This window comes from Propithecus coquereli, unplaced genomic scaffold (assembly GCF_000956105.1).
Source record: "Propithecus coquereli isolate 6110/MARCELLA unplaced genomic scaffold, Pcoq_1.0 Scaffold111, whole genome shotgun sequence".
NCBI lineage: Eukaryota > Metazoa > Chordata > Mammalia > Primates > Indriidae > Propithecus > Propithecus coquereli.
This window is the reverse complement of record NW_012135081.1, coordinates 7,561,311-7,579,788: the sequence shown is the minus strand read 5'-3', so window position 1 is coordinate 7,579,788 and position 18,478 is coordinate 7,561,311. Positions and strand designations below refer to the sequence as shown.

General features: G+C 50.2%; 1 protein-coding gene across 1 annotated transcript in view; it reads left to right on the top strand.

Annotated features, from left to right (window-relative positions):
• The first annotated feature begins 8,417 nt into the window (after positions 1–8,417).
• Positions 8,418–18,478, top strand: part of STAT6 (signal transducer and activator of transcription 6, interleukin-4 induced) — a 14,848-nt gene continuing 4,787 nt past the window's right edge. The window contains exons 1-13 of the mRNA XM_012651931.1: positions 8,418–8,704; positions 11,000–11,136; positions 11,902–12,040; positions 12,329–12,412; positions 12,817–12,952; positions 13,078–13,130; positions 13,321–13,469; positions 14,067–14,198; positions 14,326–14,514; positions 14,874–14,961; positions 15,112–15,234; positions 15,837–15,929; positions 16,276–16,482. Of these exons, the coding sequence (XP_012507385.1) occupies positions 11,021–11,136; positions 11,902–12,040; positions 12,329–12,412; positions 12,817–12,952; positions 13,078–13,130; positions 13,321–13,469; positions 14,067–14,198; positions 14,326–14,514; positions 14,874–14,961; positions 15,112–15,234; positions 15,837–15,929; positions 16,276–16,482 (1,509 nt within the window). The 5' untranslated portion in view covers positions 8,418–8,704; positions 11,000–11,020. The remainder of the gene's footprint in view (positions 8,705–10,999; positions 11,137–11,901; positions 12,041–12,328; positions 12,413–12,816; positions 12,953–13,077; positions 13,131–13,320; positions 13,470–14,066; positions 14,199–14,325; positions 14,515–14,873; positions 14,962–15,111; positions 15,235–15,836; positions 15,930–16,275; positions 16,483–18,478) is intronic.

Here is an 18,478-nt window from a genome sequence, read left to right as displayed (position 1 = left end):
GTCCCAGCTACTCGGGAGGCTGAGGCAGAAGGATCACTTGAGCCCAGGAGTTTGAGGTTGCTGTGAGCTAGGATGACGTCACGGCACTCTAGTCCGGGCAACAGAGTGAGACTCTGTCCCAAAAAAAAAAAAAAAATCATTAAGAAAATGAATAAGCCAGCCAAATATTAATAGTTAGACAAAACATTGATCTGAGAAAAGACAATGGTATGCAAGATATATTAAAAATTCCTATAACATAGTAATAAAAGGACAACCCAATGAATGGCCAATAATAAGCACATGAAAAGTAGTCAACATCTTTAGTCATTAAGAAAATGCAAAAAACCTCCACAGTATGATACCTCTCCATACCCACAAATGATTAATTTTTTTTTAAATTGACAATACCAAATGTTAATGGGAATGTAGAGCACCTGGAACCTTCATACCTCATTGGTGGGAATGTAAAATGCATTATCAATTTAGAACAATATATGGCAGTTTCTTATAAAACTAACCATCCACCTACTCTGTGACTCAGCAATTATGCTCCTGGTTATTTATCCAAGAGACATAAAAGCGTATGTTCACACACAGACTTGAGTATAGAATGTTCATAGCTGTTTTCTTCATGATAGCCAAAAACTGGCTATAGCCCAGGTGTTCATCCATTATTTAAAAAAAAAGGATAAACTGTGGTATATCTGCACAAATGGGATACTATTCAGCAGTAAAAATGAACAAAGTATGGATACATGCAAAAACATAGGCTAATCTCAAAACACTTTGTGTAAAAGAAGCCAGACATATAACTAAACCCCATTCCTCCATTTATATGAATTCTGGAAAAATCAGAACAGTAGCTCTCTCTGGGGGAAGGGTTATGATCTACATCTTGATAGGAGTTTGGGTATCCCACAGCAACCACATCAGAGATTTGGTGGTCTCGGCCCAGAGGCCACAGTTCCAATCACCATACTACATCACCTTGCCTAGGATGTGGAGCCTCAAGCGTGAACGAGATCACACAGCAAGAGCATCCTGTGAAAACAGGAGCCTGAGAAGGAGCACCCAGAGTTCTAGGAGGAAGACCAAGAAAGAGAAACCATGAAGACCAATTGGGGGAGACCTTACTCAAGAATGGCTAACAGTGTTAAGTACTGCCAAGAGGTCCAGCAAGATAAGGACAAGGGTGTGCCATTGTTCTAGGCAGTTAGGTGGGCATATATGACATGGGCCAGAACAGTTTCAGTGGACTGGTGGGGACAGCAGCCAGCTGGCAGTGTAATGAAGAGGTGAGGAAGGAAAGACAGTGAATATGAATAACTTTCCCAAGAAGCTTGGCTGCACAGGGGAAGAGAGAAAGAAAGGCAAGGCAGTAATTAGAGGGCTGGAATTTCCTTACAAAGGCTCAGTTCTGACCACAGCTGACTCCATCCAGAAATGCTTGACTTTGCCCACCCACCAGGGCTACTACTTGTCCTTCTGTGAGGTGAAGGTCTATTGGCCACCATAAGCCTCTGACAGCCCAAGGGGCTCCATTTGGAGATCAGCTGACTCCACCGTTGCTCACATCCTGTCATCCTTGGCAGACCTTGACCACATCTACCCTTCTCCACTAAACCCAGGGCTTCCTCTTCCTAACCACTCTTGCACTGCTCCCTACCTGCTCCTTGCAGAAAGCCCTGGGCCACTGTCAGCTCACATTGTCCCTGCCCCTCTTTATTCATCTGAAACCTGGCTCTCCCCTGAGGACGCTCTTCCTTTGATGACTTATCACTTCTTCTCCCAAGCACACCAGACAGGTGGTTTGGGGAGCATGGGCAGGCCGCCTGCTCTGGGCTTTCCATTTCCTACGGCCATTATGGCTTCACCAGGGTCTTAGTTAGGGATGCATTTAGCAGCATGTAACAGAAGACTCAATTATTATTTATTTATTGAGACAGAGTCTTGTTCTGTTACCCAGGCTAGAGTGCCATGGCATCACCCTAGCTCACAGCAACCTCAAACTTCTAGGCTCAAGAATCCTCCTGCCTCAGCCTCCTGAGTAGCTGGGACTACAAGCATGTGCCACCATACCCAGCTAATTTTTCTATTTTTATTAGAGACTGGGTCTCACTCTTGCTCAGGCTGGTCTTGAACTCCTGACCTCAAGTGATCCTCCCACCTCAGCCTCCCAGAGTGCTAGGATTACAGGTGTGAGCTACCATGCCTGGCCCAGAAGACCTAATTAAAGTAAACTGAATGATGAGGAGTTTTAGGTCCAGGGCTAATTGATTCATCAAGCGTTTTCCACCTCTGCACACTGATACTATACTCTCAGTAGTTGGTGGTATCTCCTCTCACAGTTGCAACATGGTTGCAGCAGTTCCAGTCCTCACAAGTGGACATGGCACTGAAGAAGAACAAAAGCTTCTCCCAAGGCCCATTAGCCAAGATTGGGTTACTGGCCAGGGGAATAAAAATACTGTGATTGGCTAGACCAGTTAGATTCATCCCCTGAATACATGGGAGGTGAACACCTGTACAAAACCCAGACTTTGCTAGCAAGGGAGAACTTGGCTGCTGAGTTGGCACTGCTAGTGCTTGCCGGAAGAGTCATGTAAAAGTCCTCTTTCTTTAAGGGCTGGCTATTTCACCTTCCACTGAGATGTACAACATACTACTGCTTAAGGGCAACAGTGCTGGTGCCAGGGCTCATCCCAGCTCTCTCACTTTGGCCTTGGGCAAGATATCTAAGCTATCCATGCCACAGTGTCCTCATCTGTAAAATGAGGGCTATAAGCACTATCCCATAGAATTTTCCATGGTGATGGAAATGTCTGCACTAATATAGTAGCAGCCACTAGACGTATGTGGCTACTGTGCACTTGGAATGTGGCTAGTGCACCTGAGGAATAGAATTTTTAAATTAAAATTAAATAGCTACATGTGGTTAGTGGCTACGATATTGGGCACATACTTCTGTCTCATAGTATTAGTGTAGGATAAAATGCACAGTGCTTCGATTTTTAAGTAGAAATTGATGTAACACATAAAGCTTCACTAAATGTGAGTTCTTACTATTTTTGTTGTCACCCACTGATGTCCTGGTCACTTGACTACACTCCGTGAAGACTTTGGCAGCTGACTCATTGTCTTCCCATCCACCTCAGGTCTTCCACAAACCCAGTGGCCTCAGTGTTCACGAAGGTAGTTCAGCGGGCACCCTGGCCTCCTGGTTCCTTGCCCTCCTCACCTCCAATGACTCACCTGTATGTTGCCATAGCCTCTCTCTCCCATAGTCCCTCCCATAGCCGCAGCTGTACTACATGCTTCCGGGAGAGCTGGACTGAAATCTCTCCCCTGGTCTCTGACCGCAGCATCTTAATCCCTCCAGCTTGCTCTTTCTCTTGTTCCCGGAAGCCTGGTCTTTAGGCCTGTTGAGACTTCCAGTTTCTTGACTCCAGTCTTTCCATACCCAGTGGCCCCTTGTGTCTTCACTTCTCTTCCCAATCAGCCTCCGTTCCACAGTGCTTCACCTCTGCTCTTCAACTATATATGTTTCCTTCCCTGTTGTTATTAACCTTCTGAACTGGTCTCCCAGCTTCAGGCTTACCCTTTAAATCCACTCTCCACACTGCAGCTAGGGTGATCTCTCTACTAAATCTCTTCATATTACTCACCTGCCTAAATCTTCTAATGTTTTCCATTGCCAACTACTACCCATTCCCAGAAGGTACCATGCTCCCACAAGTATCCATGCCTTTGCATATGCTAGACCTTCTTGCTGGTTTAACTCTCTCCTTGTTCTTTGCCTGAATAACTCCCATTTTTCTTCAAGATTTATTTCAGGCAACACCTCCTCCAGGAAGCCCTCCCTGATCTCCACTACCCACTACCTCGTTTAGATGCCCCTCCTGTGTGCTCCGATGCCATCGTGTGCTCACTGGAATTACAGCTCTGGCTAGGCTGTAGTATCATCGTCTGCTAACTAGTCTGATTCCACCTCAGCGTAAGTGCCTGATGACAGAAACTCAACAAATGTTTGTTGAATTAACTGAACATAGGTGTTGGGAGGACTGGTTCTGTTTGTCTGATATCGGTTTGATTTGACTTTTCTAAAAGTTGGAGGGATTTCAATGTTTATATGCTGAGAGTATAGAGCTATAATAATTAGAGAGCAAGAGGTTAGTGATTTGGGAGATCGAGGAGATAACGAACAGAACAAGTGTCTGAAGAGGCAGAAGGGAGGGGCCCTGAGCACAGGTGGAGGAACACACCTTGGGCAGGGGCAGAGACAGAGACGCCCTTTCCTCTGAGCCTGCAGGTGCTGATGCGTATGTCTGTTGGTAGGGAGCAAGCAGGAAACTGGGGGAGTTTCCAACTGATGGCCTCTTTCCTCTAAGTGGTGAGTTGGTATGATGACCTTGGAGACAGAGTTGGCAAGGGACTCCCAGCAGCTTCCCATATTTCTTCTGTGACCTCTTCCTCCCATCCCTCAATCCTCCACAAATCCCAGGCCACTGCCCAGTGCTCTTGAACTGTCTTGTCTGTGAAATGTACTGAGCTCCAAGCAATCAACCCATCGATAAGTTTAGTCCTTATATAAGAGAGTGTGTGTAAAGCATTCAGCCCAGCACCAGGTACGCAGGAAATACTCAGTAAATGGTAGCCCTTTTTGTATTTACTAACAAGAATGCTTGTGTCTTTTTTAGCTGCTGCATAGCAGTGTGTACAGTACGAGTCCTTGCCCTCCTCAAGCTTATGTTCTTGTTGGAGAAGGAAGATACACCCACAAAATAATTAAAAAGCAATGCGAAGTGATACGTGGTAGTCACTGACATCTAAATGGGTGCTTTGTTTTTTGAGTACAGCCTGCACTAAAAAATATGCTTTATATCATGACCTGGAATTCAGAAACATATATGAAGTGAAACAAAAGTTGCATTAAATAATTCTTATCCTTAATTTGCATGATGTCTTCTGATATTTTCTATGCTATTCTATTCTACTTCATTTTTTAAAAGTGATGGTCAAGACACTATTATGAGCAGAATTGTGCCCCTCAAAAATTCATATGTGGAAGTCCTAAACCCCAGTACCTCAGAATGTGACCCTATTCTGAGACAGAGTCTTCACAGAGGTCAAGTTAAAATGAGGTCATAGGGTGGGCCCTAATCCAATATGACTGGTATCCTTATAAAAGGGGGAAATTGGCCAGGCGAGGTGGCTCATGCCTATAATCCTAGCACTTTGGGAGGCCGAGGCAGGAGGATCACTTGAGATCAGGAGTTCAAGACCAGCCTGAGCAAGAGCGAGACCCTGTCTCTACTAAAAATAGAAAAAAATTAGCTGGGCATCTAAAAATAGAAAAAAAAAATTAACCGGGGGTGGTGGTGCACGCCTGCAGTCCCAGCTGCTTGGGAGGCTGAGGCAGGAGGATTGCTTAAGCCCAGGAGTTTGAGGTTGCTGTGAGCTAGGCTGCTGCCATGGCACTCTAGCCTGGGCAACACAGTGAGACTCTGTCTCAAAAAAATAAAAAATAAATGAAAAAATGAAAGGGGGAAATTTGAAGGCAAACTTGTATTCAGGGAGAGCACCATGTGAACATGAAGATGACCATCTACAAGTCAAGGAGAGAGGTCTGGAACAGATCCTTTCCTCACAGTCCTGAGAAGGAATCAACCCTGCTAACACCCTGATCTTGGACTTCTTGCCTCCAGCATTGAGGCAAATTTCTGTTGTTTAAGCCACTCAGTTTGTGGTACTTTGTTATAGCAGCCCTCGCAAACTAATACACTCATCAAACTGATACTCGTGACTCACTATTGGGGTGCAACCTCCAGTTTACAGACCACAAAGTTCTTTCTCTCATGCAGTCTTCTTAGCCACTCAGTGGGATGACAGGGCCCAGAGGAAGGTGATGAATGAGGTACTCATTCTCAGGGTCATGCAAGTAGGGATGTCATCACTGAAGGTCTGGCTGACCCTGCAAGTGCACAATCTGAAGATGAGAGCCTCCTTAAATTTTGTGCCCTAGGAGCCTTACCCTAGTCTAGACTCTATTGAAGCAGGTATAATCATTGTCCTCATTTGAGGGGTTGACACATGGTCATAAGGCTTCTAAGTGGAGTCAGACCCAAGAAAAATTTGCCTCTAAATTCTGGGTTCTGGCTGGGCTCGGTGGCTCACGCCTGTAATCCTAGCACTCTGGGGGCTGAGGTGGGAGGATAGCTTGAGGTCAGGAGTTCGAGACCAGCCTGAGCAAGACTGAGACCCAGTCTCTACTAAAAATAGAAAAATTAGCTGGGTGTGGTGGCGCATGCCTGTAGTCCCAGCTACTCAGGAGGCTGAGGCAGGAGGATCACCTGAGCCCAGGAGTTGGAGGTTGCTGTGAGCTAGGTTGATGCCATGGCACTCCAGCCCAGGCAATAGAGCAAGATTCTGTCTCAAAAAAATAAAAAGAAAAAAAGAAAAATAAATAAATTCTGGGTGCTTTTCATGACATCACTGTCCCAACTGGTGCAATCAGTAAGAAAGGAAAACAGTAAATATTATTTATCTACCAGTTGCTCCTCATCTTCCTGCCCCTTAAAAAGAGCCAAAGTGACTGTATTTAGTCTTTCCCCTCCTCCTGCCCAAGTCTTCGGGGACTTGGATCTCCTGAGACCCGTAGTTGGTGAAGCCTGGCTTCAGCTGCTGTCTGTGGATGTAGCAGGCAGAATGGGCCCCAGGGAGCACATACAAAGAACATATGTTCACACACCTCGATCATAGTGTTGCTTGCTGGACAAGCCAATGGGCAGATTCCCTTCGTGCCATCTCCACCCCTGTTCTCCCTCCTCTTTGATTCACTGCCTTGCAGACATAATAAACACATAAACACACATGCTTTCAATAGGCTCTGTCTTTTTGGCAGTAATGTCATCCCCAAACCTGGGGACCTCTGAATAGGATGGAGACCCTTCTGCTTTCCTCACACCTGGTTTATTCTGGACCATAAAAATAGTGTCTGACATTTACTCTGTGCCAGGCATTGTCCTAAGCCTTCACATGTATTATCACATTTCATTCTTACAACATTATGGGTTAAGACTCTTATTTGCTCCATTTTCCAGATGACAAGACTGAATCACAGAGTAAATTGCCCAGGGTTGTGTGGTTAGCAGTATTGGCAGGATTTGAATGCAAGCAGTCCATGTCCAGAGTCCAAGCTCTTAACTGCTATATTCTGCTGTTTGTTTCTACCCTCTGCTGCCTGGCTGGGTCCACACACACGTGCATTCACTCAGAGACACCCGGGTCAGCAAGGGACAGAGGAGGAGCTGAGTCCTGGGAATCATTTCAGGCACCAGGGGGCAGCATAGGCCTAGCTTTGGCCCCTCAGCCCTGCCCTGTTATGGGAAACAGAAGGGGAGTACAAACTTCCTCCCACCTTCTCTGCCCCTCACACACCATCCTTTCCACACACCGTAGCTCTCACCTTTGGGTGTGTAAAGGTCCCTTACATCCCTCCAGTTCCTCCCCCAGCAAAAACTGCAGAACCATCCATTACTTATGATGATGACTCAGAAGCTGAGCAAGCCGTGTGTGTGTGTGTGTGTGTGTGTGTGTGTGTGTGTGTGTGCGCGCGCCCGCGCGTACCATTGTGATTGCAAGAGGCTCTGAGTGCTAACGTGTGCCTGCACCTGTGTGTGTGTGTGTGTGTGTGTGTGTGTGTGTGTGTGTAGTCTTGTAGCCGGGGAAGTTGTGCATGTGTGCGTGTTTGTTTCTGGGCGTGTCTCAGCGTTTGCCCCAGAAACAGATAGGAACTTCGCCAAGGCTGCACAACAGATTCGTATTCAAACTTGTCCCTTGGCAATCTGTAGGCAGCAGCTTCAGCTTGTGCTGGCTCCTGCCAGGGTCTGAGGAGTGGTGCCCCGTGAGGAGGGGACAAAGACTGGCTTCAGTCGGAGGGACTCCAGGAGTCTTCCAGAATTCTGAGCTGAGGATTCCCCTCCCCCTTCCCTCCCATCAGTGGTCACGCGACCTCTAAGGCGTTCCCGCAGAGAAGGGAGGAGGACCTAGGAGTTCCAGCCAGCATTAAATAAGCTCCCCAGCTGCTTTTCAGGGTCCTCCACTGGAGGGAGTGCAGAGTCCAGAGGGATTTGCTTTTCCTGAGGCCCCAGGGGAGCCCAGTTCCTTGTGGGCCCAAACCACAGCCCTTGCAAAAGTTCGAGCATGGGAGCCAGGCAGTTTGGGGCAGCATGTCGGTCTGTTTGGTATTGGGTGACTGTCTGGACAAAGTTGATTGCTTTTGAGGGGGCCAGAGTAAGTGGGGGTCAGCCTCCTCCCCAGCCTGGCTTCAGGGCCTGGAGCCCCAGTCCTGACCCCCCTCTTGCTCCCCCACCCAACACAGGAGGCACACATGTTCACCCCACTTTCTTCCTCTTCCTCCTCCAGCCCACTTTCTCTTCTCTGTGTCGTCAGAGCTACAGGGAGGGACCTGGGTAGACGGAGAAGCCGGAAACAGCGGGCTGGGGCAGCCACTGCTTACACTGAAGAGGAAGGACGGGAGAGGAGTGTGTGTGTGTGTGTGTGTGTGTGTGTGTGTGTGTGTGTGTTCTATTTTTTTTCTTTTTGGTGGTGGAGGGTAGGGGGTGCTAGCAGGGCCAGCCCTGAACTCGCTGGACAGCTACAGATCCATGGGGCCTGGCAGAGCCCGCTGAGAGAGGGAGAAGACAGCAGAGGGGTTGCCAAGGTGAGGGGATGCCTACAAGGAGGGGAGGGGGTGGCCTCTGACTGTGAGTGAGGGGGTGGAGGAGAGGGGCCTCCTGAGATCCTCCCCTGGGCTGGGTGGATGGTTCTCAAGAAATTGTTTCTGCTAATGTTGGTAGCTAATGGTACTGGGTTTTGGCAGTTTCAAACTGGGGGAGGAATGGGGGGTGGTTACGGGCCTCATCATTCCCCTCCCCCAAGGATCACTTTTCCACACCCTCACCCCTGCACCTCCAGGGGCACGAAAAGTCAGGGAAAGGAGGTGAAGGAGTGCCCCCTTTGCCCTCTGGGTTGGGGAGAAGTGACTGCCCCTCCCTAGAAGGTTGATGACAGAAGGAGTGGGTCCTTGTCAAGCCCCTATCCTCTCCCCCATAAAGGTTCCTGTTCAAGGGTGTGGCTGGGGGTGCGTGAGCCCCAGATGTAGACCTCATGGTGCCCCAAAGGAGGGGGAATTTCCCCCTTAAAACTGCTCCACGCTTGGCTGCTGTAGACGCCGAGATTTCCCTGCGCCGCGGAGTTAACCCTCCTCGTGCTGAACTGGCTCCGCCTCTCTGCACCCCACTCCCCCGCCCCTACCGCCACATACACACATTGGGCAACTCGGAGCTCTTTTGACTTTTGATCCTGTGGTCCCACGGTCAGAAGACTCGGGAATGTAGGGGCTGAGATGATGGGGTTTAGGCCACCAAGCGGGCAGATGAGGACCCTCGACGTCAGGCGGCCCTTCCCGGTTTGGAGGGCACACTGGCCCCGCCCCCTCACACCGTGGCTCCGCCCTCCATGCCCCCTTCAGCGGGTGAAGGTGAAAGGTGCCTCTGTCCTGGCCAGGCTAATCGACCCAACTTTGTTATGGGATGAAGGTGGGGAGAAATGTCGCCTCCTGATGTCCGGAGAGGGAGGGGGGTGGAAACTTCTAACCAGGGCCTTGCCAGGAGGCTGGTCACTCCACAAAAGGAGATGTAGAGGAAAGGGGGCTCACTCGAATTCCCAGTAGACCCGGGGTAGGGGATCAAATGTCTGGAATCTGAGCACCCTGAGAGACAGGGGAGGAAGAGAGAAGAGAGGAATGGAGTCCTCCCTTGAATTTGAAACAGACCAAATGTGGCTCCAGAAAGTGCCCCACCCTCCAGAAGGGGTGTGGTTACAGAAAGGCCTACTGGGGGACCCTGAGCAGGAGGGAGGAGGATTCAGCCTTTCGGAGAAAAGAGCTGGGGGGAGTAGGCCCTGGAGGAAAGAGGGGCATGAGGGCCTGGGAGCAGGAATGTCCAGAGAAAGGGCCTCTCTGTTTTTCATCCCTTTTGGAGCCCTGGGAAGAGGTGAGAGGCTGAAAGTACAACAGGAGGACTTGAGGTTACTAGGTTTGGGGGAGACCTAGGGAGTTGCCGTCGCATCCTCTCCCTCATCTCTGGGAGAGGGGTATTATGAGAAACATGAACTGAGAGACCCCTGGGAAACCAGTGGCCTACCCAGCACCACCTGCCCACAGCCCACCCAGAAATGAGGAGGCAGCCCTCTCCCCTGCTTCCCCATCCCCTGCTCTCCTCTCTCCCTGCTTTCTTGTCTTCCCTTGGCCTTCTAGCCCTCCAGCTTCATACATAATAAATGCTTAATAAATAGTAGGAATTATTACTCTAACACCCTCTTCTTCATCATCCAACCTGGTGGTTTTCAAATTATCTCATAGATACCTAGACCTCTGAGAGGTTTTCCCAGGGACACCTTTGGGGTCAGGAGGTTGGGAGAGGGAAGTAGAAGCAGGTGCGGTCCAGGATTTCCCCACTTCTTTCAACAGAGCAACTCCAATACCTTTTATGTAATTGGGATTCCACAGATTAAGAACTAGATGTGTCCACTACTTTAAAAAGTTTAGAAAGTTCTCCACTCATCCAACCCTCATATTTTATAGATGAGAAGATTGAGGCTCCCAGAGGGGAGGCTCCTTACCCACAAACCCGGAGCCAGGTCTAGAGCTGCAACCCAAGTCCTCTGCCTTCTCTAAGAAAGCTCTTCCCTACCTCTCTGTCTCCCCTTGTCTCCCCACACCTCTGGCTACAGCTCAGCTCTTCCCTCCGAATCACCCCCCCACACCCTGTGGCAACCATGGAAGGTGTTACCCTGTCTCGGGCATTGACTAAGGATGCCCTGGTTTAATGTGGTCTGGCAGTGAGTGGTGGTGGGAATGGTCTCTGGCAGGGCTGTGTATAGGAGGTCCCTGGCTGCCCCAGAAGATAAGGCAAGTTTCTCAGGCACTTGGAGTAGCCTTGTTCCTCTCCTCCAGGCACCCTCCAAATCCCAGATCATGTCTCTGTGGGGTCTGGTCTCCAAAATGCCCCCAGAAAAACTGCAGCGGCTCTATGTTGACTTCCCCCAACACCTGCGACATCTCCTGGGTGACTGGCTGGAGAACCAGCCCTGGTGAGTCCTGGCTGCCCCTTGCTGATCCCCCATGTCCTCGCCTATCCATCTTCCTTCTCCTTAGATGTTCTCCCCCCACCCATGGATTTGGGACTTAGGACCTGTTATTTCACATGTGGTGGCCTAGATTTATTGGGAAGTCTGTGCCCCATCAAGACCAGACTATGGGCCAGGTGCAGTGGCTCACGCCTGTAATCCTAGCTCTCTGGGAGGCCAAGGCAGGCGGATTGTTTGAGCTCAGGAGTTCAAGACCAGCCTGAGCAAGAACGAGACCCCGTCTCTACTAAAAATTAGAAAGAAATTAATCGGACAACTAAAAATGTATAGAAAAAATTAGCTGGGCATGGTGGCACATGCCTGTAGTCCCAGCTACTCGGGAGGCTGAGGCAGAAGGATCGCTTGAGCCCAGGAGTTTGAGGTTGCTGTGAGCTAGGCTGACGCCACGGCACTCACTCTAGCCAGCGCAAAAGAGTGAGACTCTGTCTCAAAAAAAAAAAAAAAAAAAAAAAGACCAGACTATGCTTGTTGACACATGGAGACCCTACCTCTTAGGAAGCTGAGCCAAAGGTGGGGGCATCAGGGCTGGGGCAAGGGCACTTCTTATAACAGCTGGAAGATTGAGGAATAAGGGGTGAAGGCTGCAGCGGGCCTAGATGGAGAATAAGGAAGGGGAAAGGAACCACTGAGCTTTTGGCTTTTGGGTGGAGGGTCAGGAATGCTGAGGAAGCCCTGGCCTGAGGTAATCACATCCTGATCTTCCCACAGGGAGTTCCTGGTCAGCTCAGATGCTTTCTGCTGCAACATGGCTAGCGCCCTACTTTCAGCCACTGTCCAGCGCCTTCAGGCCTCCGCGGGAGAGCAGGGGGAGGGGAATGCCATCTTGCAACACATCAGCACCCTGGAGGTGGGGCAGGAGGGGAGGGGACTAGGCTGGGTGGGGCTGAGGCGGAGCTTGGTGAGCATTGGACACTGGAAGAAATTCGGTTGGATGTTGGAGCAAATTGGTGTTCCTGTGGTTAGCTGTTAGCTAGCATGTAAATTAGATTTTAAAAGGATGCAAATGCACAAAAACTTCTAACGTCTACAGTTGTGCTGCCTTACAGTGTATGTGTGAATGGGGGCCTGGGGATTGGAGTGGGAGAAGGACATGGGTAAGAGTCATGCTAACTACCTGCCACCCTCATTTCTATAGAGCATATATCAGAGGGACCCCCTGAAGCTGGTGGCCACTTTCAGACAAATACTTCAAGGGGAGAAAAAAGCTGTGATGGAACAGGTATTGTGATATCCCACTTCCCACCCCAACTCAACTCCCTGGGACTTTAACCTGAGCCACAAGAAACTAGAAAGAATTTGAACCTCAGGAAAGGCTCAGTGTTCTAGGCCCAGGAGTGACCAAAGGAGGTTCCTGGGGTCAGAGCGAATCCCAAACTCAGGGAAGCTTCCAGTGAAGAACTAAGAGTAACAAGGCCTGGGGAGAATAGCATAAGGGGTAAGGAAATGATTCTGCTAGGAAAAAGGTCTTATTCCCCAGGGGATTCTAAAAGGTCAGGAAGAACTGCCAAAGGGGAGAGAGGAGCCAGAAAATGCTTCTTTTCTGCAGAGCAGAGAGTGGAGGCCACGTGTAAAGAGGTAGGCAGAGGAATGTCTTACCTCTTAGCATCTGTCCCTCCTGTGCAGTTCCGCCACCTGCCAATGTCCTTCCACTGGAAGCAGGAAGAACTCAAGTTTAATACAGCCCTGCAGAGGCTGCAGCACCACGTGGGGGAGACCCGCCTGCTCCAAGAAGCCCTGCAGGGGGGTGAGGCTGGCCAAGGTGGGGGCTAGGGCCTGGAGCCCTAAGGGGGTTCTGGGGAGTGTGTGGGAGTGGCCCCCTCTTGGACCTCAACCTTGACTGACCTTCAGTCTATCTGCATCCCTGATTTCTGCCTCTGTCCTCAGTGTCCCTGCACAGCTTGATAGAAACTCCTGCCAATGGGACTGGGCCAAGTGAGGTGAGTAATGGACTGGGAGGTGGAAACTGAGCTCAAAATGCAGCTGGAGGGATGGAGATTAGACCTCAGAGAGCCACAGACTGAGGTGGGGTAAAGGAGTGCCAGACAGGTAAAAAAGAGAGCCCTCTTCCAGGTGCTGGGGGAGGAGGCAGTATGTGGCACTGGCTCAGGCCCCCCACCCTGTCCGTAGGCCCTGGCCACACTGCTGCAGGAGACCGTGGGGGAGCTGGAGGTGGCTGAGGCCCTGGTGCTGAAGAGGATCCAGATTTGGAAACGACAGCAGCAGCTGGCAGGGAATGGTGCACCCTTTGAGGAGAGCCTGGCCCCACTACAGGAGAGGTTAGGGCAGGGCTGATGGGGAAGGGGGCCAGGCTGGGAGTGGGTACATGCTGTCCCTGCTGGAGGACCTGCAGGAGAAAGAGAGAAGCCAGGCAGGAGGGCCTTGGAGTGGGCCAAGATGCAGAGAAGTCAGTTCCAGCAGGGCTGTGCACACTGCTGTTTAGGTTGCACCCTGTGCAACTGTGCCAAGTCAAGGGGGCACAAGGTGGAGCTCATCCAGCCTGTGCATCTCTCTTCTAGACCCGTGGCCAGAGGAATAGGGAGCCTTTTCCCATTTGGTCTATTCGGTGGGAGCGCTTGCAAGTTTGGGCAAAAGCACTATATGTGCTGGCAGCGACATGTCCTGGGTATAAGAGGCCTGGGGAAGAGGCAGCCAGGTTTCCACAGAGGGTCTAGGCACTGAGAATGAGCCTCCCACCCAGATCCTAGGCAGGTCCCAGAAGCTCCTGCAGCCCAAGTGCCTTGTAGCCACACCTAGGGCCCACTCCACCCCTCCACACATGATATCCTGCTTTCTCCCTGGGTTTAGGGGAAGGGGGTCTGGGCCAGAACAGGAAGCTTGAATCCTGTGCGCCCTGACCACTGTCCTGGCCCCAGGTGTGAGAGCCTGGTGGACATTTATTCCCAGCTACAGCAGGAGGTAGGGGCAGCTGGTGGGGAGCTTGAGCCCAAGACCCGAGCATCACTGATAAACCGGCTGGATGAAGTCCTGCAAACCCTCATCACCAGGTATGCCCTGTGAGCCCCCAGCCTCGCCTAGAGCAGACTCCCTGGAAGGAAGGAGCTAGAATTAGGGGGAGGACACCAGGGAGGACCCAGACCCTAACTTCCCTCATGTCCTCCTCACTCCTCCCAGCTCTTTCCTAGTGGAGAAACAGCCCCCCCAGGTTCTGAAGACTCAGACCAAGTTCCAGGCTGGGGTTCGATTCCTGTTGGGCCCACGGTTCCTGGGGACCCCAGCCAAGCCTCCGCTGGTCAGGGCCGACATGGTGACTGAGAAGCAGGCGAGGGAGCTGAGTGTGCCGCAGGGGCCTGGGGCTGGAGCGTAAGCTGGGGTTGGACCTGGGGCTGGAAAAGGCCTGTTGGGGTGATGGAGGCAAGAGGAGCCTGGGGGGCTGGTACTACGAAGATCAGGGTGATGGGGAGGGAGGGCCAGAGGATGCGGAGACCCTGAATGGTCAAGGCAGAGGAAGGTGGGGAGGCACCCACACAGGGCTGGTATGGGGTGGGGGCGTCATGATTTGGCCACAATGGGGACTCCTTCCTTGAGAACTCAAGTAGGGTCATAGAGATTTAAGGCCAGTGATGGCGTGTAGTCCACACCATTCACCCATGGACTCAAGCTCCCCGCCACACCTGGCCCAGCTGGGATGCGCTCACTCCCATTGTGACCTGCCCTGGCAGAGAAAGCACTGGTGAAATCATCAACAACACCGTGCCCTTGGAGAACAGCATTCCTGGAAATAGCTGCTCCGCCCTGTTCAAGAACCTGGTGAGGGGCTTCAGGGCGCAGAGGACAGGGAAAGGGGGGAGCCCACTAGGAGACCATGGAACTCTCCTTGGAGAGGGTATCGGGGAGCCCAGGAGAAGCGGTCTCTGCCCTCACACCCTCACCCCTGCTCTCCTTCACTCCACCTGGCAGCTTCTGAAGAAAATTAAGCGGTGTGAGCGGAAGGGCACCGAGTCTGTCACCGAGGAGAAGTGTGCTGTGCTCTTTTCTGCCAGCTTCACGCTTGGCCCCAACAAACTCCCCATCCAGCTCCAGGTGAACCACAGCCCCAGCCCTGCCCCAATCTGGGACCCCAAGTCCCCCTCCACGCCACACACTGGGGCCCTGTGACTGCTCCATGCCCCATGTGTCTAGGATTCATGCACACTGGGGCCAGGGAGAGTGGGAAGGAAGAAGAACATGGGGTACATGTAGGAAGGATGGGAGCGGAAAGCAACTAACATCTACTAAGCACTTTTTATAGACCAGGGCACTCTCAGTGATACACACACACACACACACACACACACACACACGCACATGCACGCACACATAGATAGTAACATTGTGAGGTGGGCACTATTATTTAGCCTCCTTTTGCAGATAAGTACATTGAGACACAGAGAAATTAAGTGGTTTGCCCAGGTCAGACAGTGTGGGAGCTGGCATTTGAAACCTGGAAGTCTGGCTCCCCTGCAGTGACTTGTAACCACTTCTCTACAGTAAGGCCCTGATTGAGCTTCAGAAAGCATTTAATAACATGCCACAAGCCTTAAACTGTGTGGCATGAGTACAATTACTTCCCCGCATGCATGGAGCCAGCCTCCCAAAGGAAACCTCTTGCTCTACTAAGAAGAAACTCTGTCCTCACTCCTTAGGCCCTGTCTCTGCCCCTCGTGGTCATTGTCCATGGCAACCAAGACAACAATGCCAAAGCCACCATCCTCTGGGACAATGCCTTCTCTGAGATGGTGAGGAAAGACCTGGGGTTAGGGGGGATGGGACAGGGTGGGTTATAACATGTGGGTGGTGCAGGCTGGTTGGTGAGGTGGCAGGCATGTTCAAATGGGTGTGACTGTGACTCCTCATGGGCCTACTTTGGTATTTCTGACCTCTTTTCATCCAATCTTATCAACTCTCATGCCACAGCACCATAAACTGCTATTGAAAAAGCACTGGGTTTGTGAGCTTGTTAGCCAGCTCAGGGTGACAGTGCTGGGGAGGGGTCAGCCTGAGGAAGGTGGGAAGGACAAAGGCCTGCCTGAGGAATGGCATGGATGATAGGCTGAGGCGCTCTCTCCTTCCCCCTCACCCCAGGACCGTGTCCCCTTTGTGGTGGCTGAGCGGGTGCCTTGGGAGAAGATGTGTGAAACTCTAAACCTCAAGTTCATGGCTGAGGTGGGGACCAACCGGGGACTGCTCCCAGAGCACTTCCTCTTCCTGGCCCAGAAGATCTTCAACGACAACAGCCTCAGCATGGAGGCTTTCCAGCACCGTTCTGTGTCCTGGTCACAGTTCAACAAGGTCATTTCCCTGCCCTTTGGACGTCAGGCACTCAGGGCCTCCCCAGCCTCCACCTAGGGACTGACTCCTAGGATCTTCACAAGGCCCCATCCTGTCTGTCAGGAAGGCCTCTGTCATGGCCTAGGCAGGAAAACCCCTCAGCCCTGGAAGCTGAAGATGCATTCTGTGGCATCCCTCAGGTTTTGGTCTGAAGGCCCTCTGTCCTTCCTCTTTATCAGTCTTGCATGACTCATCTAGATTTTGTGTGAACAGAGCTCTGATTCAAAATGACTTTGACCCACTGGAAAAATAGTTCCTATTGCAAAAATCAGATGACATTCCATAGGACATGTGCAGTAATACCAGTTACCGTGTGTTGACAGCTTACTACATGCCAGGCACTGTGTGTAACACTTTTGTATGTTATCTCACTTAATCCTCCCAACATCCCTTTGAGATAGGCACTATTATCCGCATTTTACAGATGAGGAACCTGATGCTCAGAGAGGTTAGGTAGTTTGTCCAAGGTCTCACAGCAGGTGAGTAGCATGACTAGGATGGACCCTATATTTCCTTCTCTCTCTATCCCTTTTTTTTTTGAAACAGGGTCTTACTTCGTTGCCCAGGCTAGAGTGCAGTGGCGTCATCATAGCTCACTGCAACCTCAAACTCCTGGGCTCAAATGATCCTCCTGCCTCAGCCTCCTGAGTAGCTGGGACCACAGGCGTGCACAGCCACACCCGGCTAATTTTTCTGTTTTTTGTAGAGATGGGATCTCACTCTTGCTCAGGCTGGTCTTGAACTCCTGGCCTCAAACAATCCTCTTGCCTTGGCCTCCCAAAGTGCTAGGATTATAGGCGTGAGCCACCGAACCTGGCTAAACCCCTATATTTCGGACTCTTGCTCTTAACTGCTATATTTTACTGCCTCCAGAATGAGGCGGTCAGCACTGGGTCACTTACAAGAACAGAAGAAAAAGGAGATTTAGACGTCTTGGTCAACAACCAACTGGGTAAACACAGCCATGTACTGTTATCTTTAAAAAGGAAAAAAAAAGTAAGAGGCTGGGCACAGTTGCATGTGCCTGTAATCCCAGCTACTCAGGAGGCTGAGATGGGAGGATTGCTTGAGCCCAGGAACTCGAGGCCAGCATGGGCAACACAGACTCCCATCTCTAAAAAATTTTTTAAAATAAAACTTGATTTTACAATAAAACATATGTCCACTGTAAAGAACACACCTACTATGCATTTATGACATGAAAGAAACTCCCAATAAGTAGAATATACTACACAGGCAGGACAATTACCAATTATAACTACCAACAGTTTATTATTAGGCCTCACCCCAAAGCTCTCTTATCCTGTCTTCTACATGGCTTCATCGGCCAAGAACATTTTGTGCATCTTTACTTTCTGCAGTTTGCATTAGAAAAATGAGTATTTTTTGGCTTTCTGAATAAGAAATTACATTATAATATCAAAGCACTAGGTAGACAGGCATTCTCAAACTTTTCCCTCAACCCTATCTCCAGTTCCCAACCTCCAGGTTTCTTTGCTAAAATCCAGAGTTAGAAATTGAATCTAAGCATGAGGAGAAAGATTTAGGTGAGTGTCACAACATGGTACTACCATGAGTCTTTTATTATTCTACCCCTGTGGATTCCAAGTATTAAAAGATCTTACCTGTCAAATTGCATTTATTCAAAGTGACTCATCTTCCCATTTTAAAATAAAAACTTTATAAAATATCCATCAAAGCCTTATCGGAAAGAATGAAGCACTACCACAGCCACTGGAAATAGCTCATGATCTCAACTACTGCCTCCAAAGACAAGCAGAGTCTGAGAAGTCCAGCCCAGGAACCACTACTCCATTCTAGGAATATTCCTTCAGAGACATTTCCATCACTGGCCTTCCTATAGACTTTGATCCTCTTCCCAGGAGTGCAATACTAAAAACATAGATACTACCCTGAAAAAGTTTGTTTCACACTTAAATCAACTTTTACATAATAC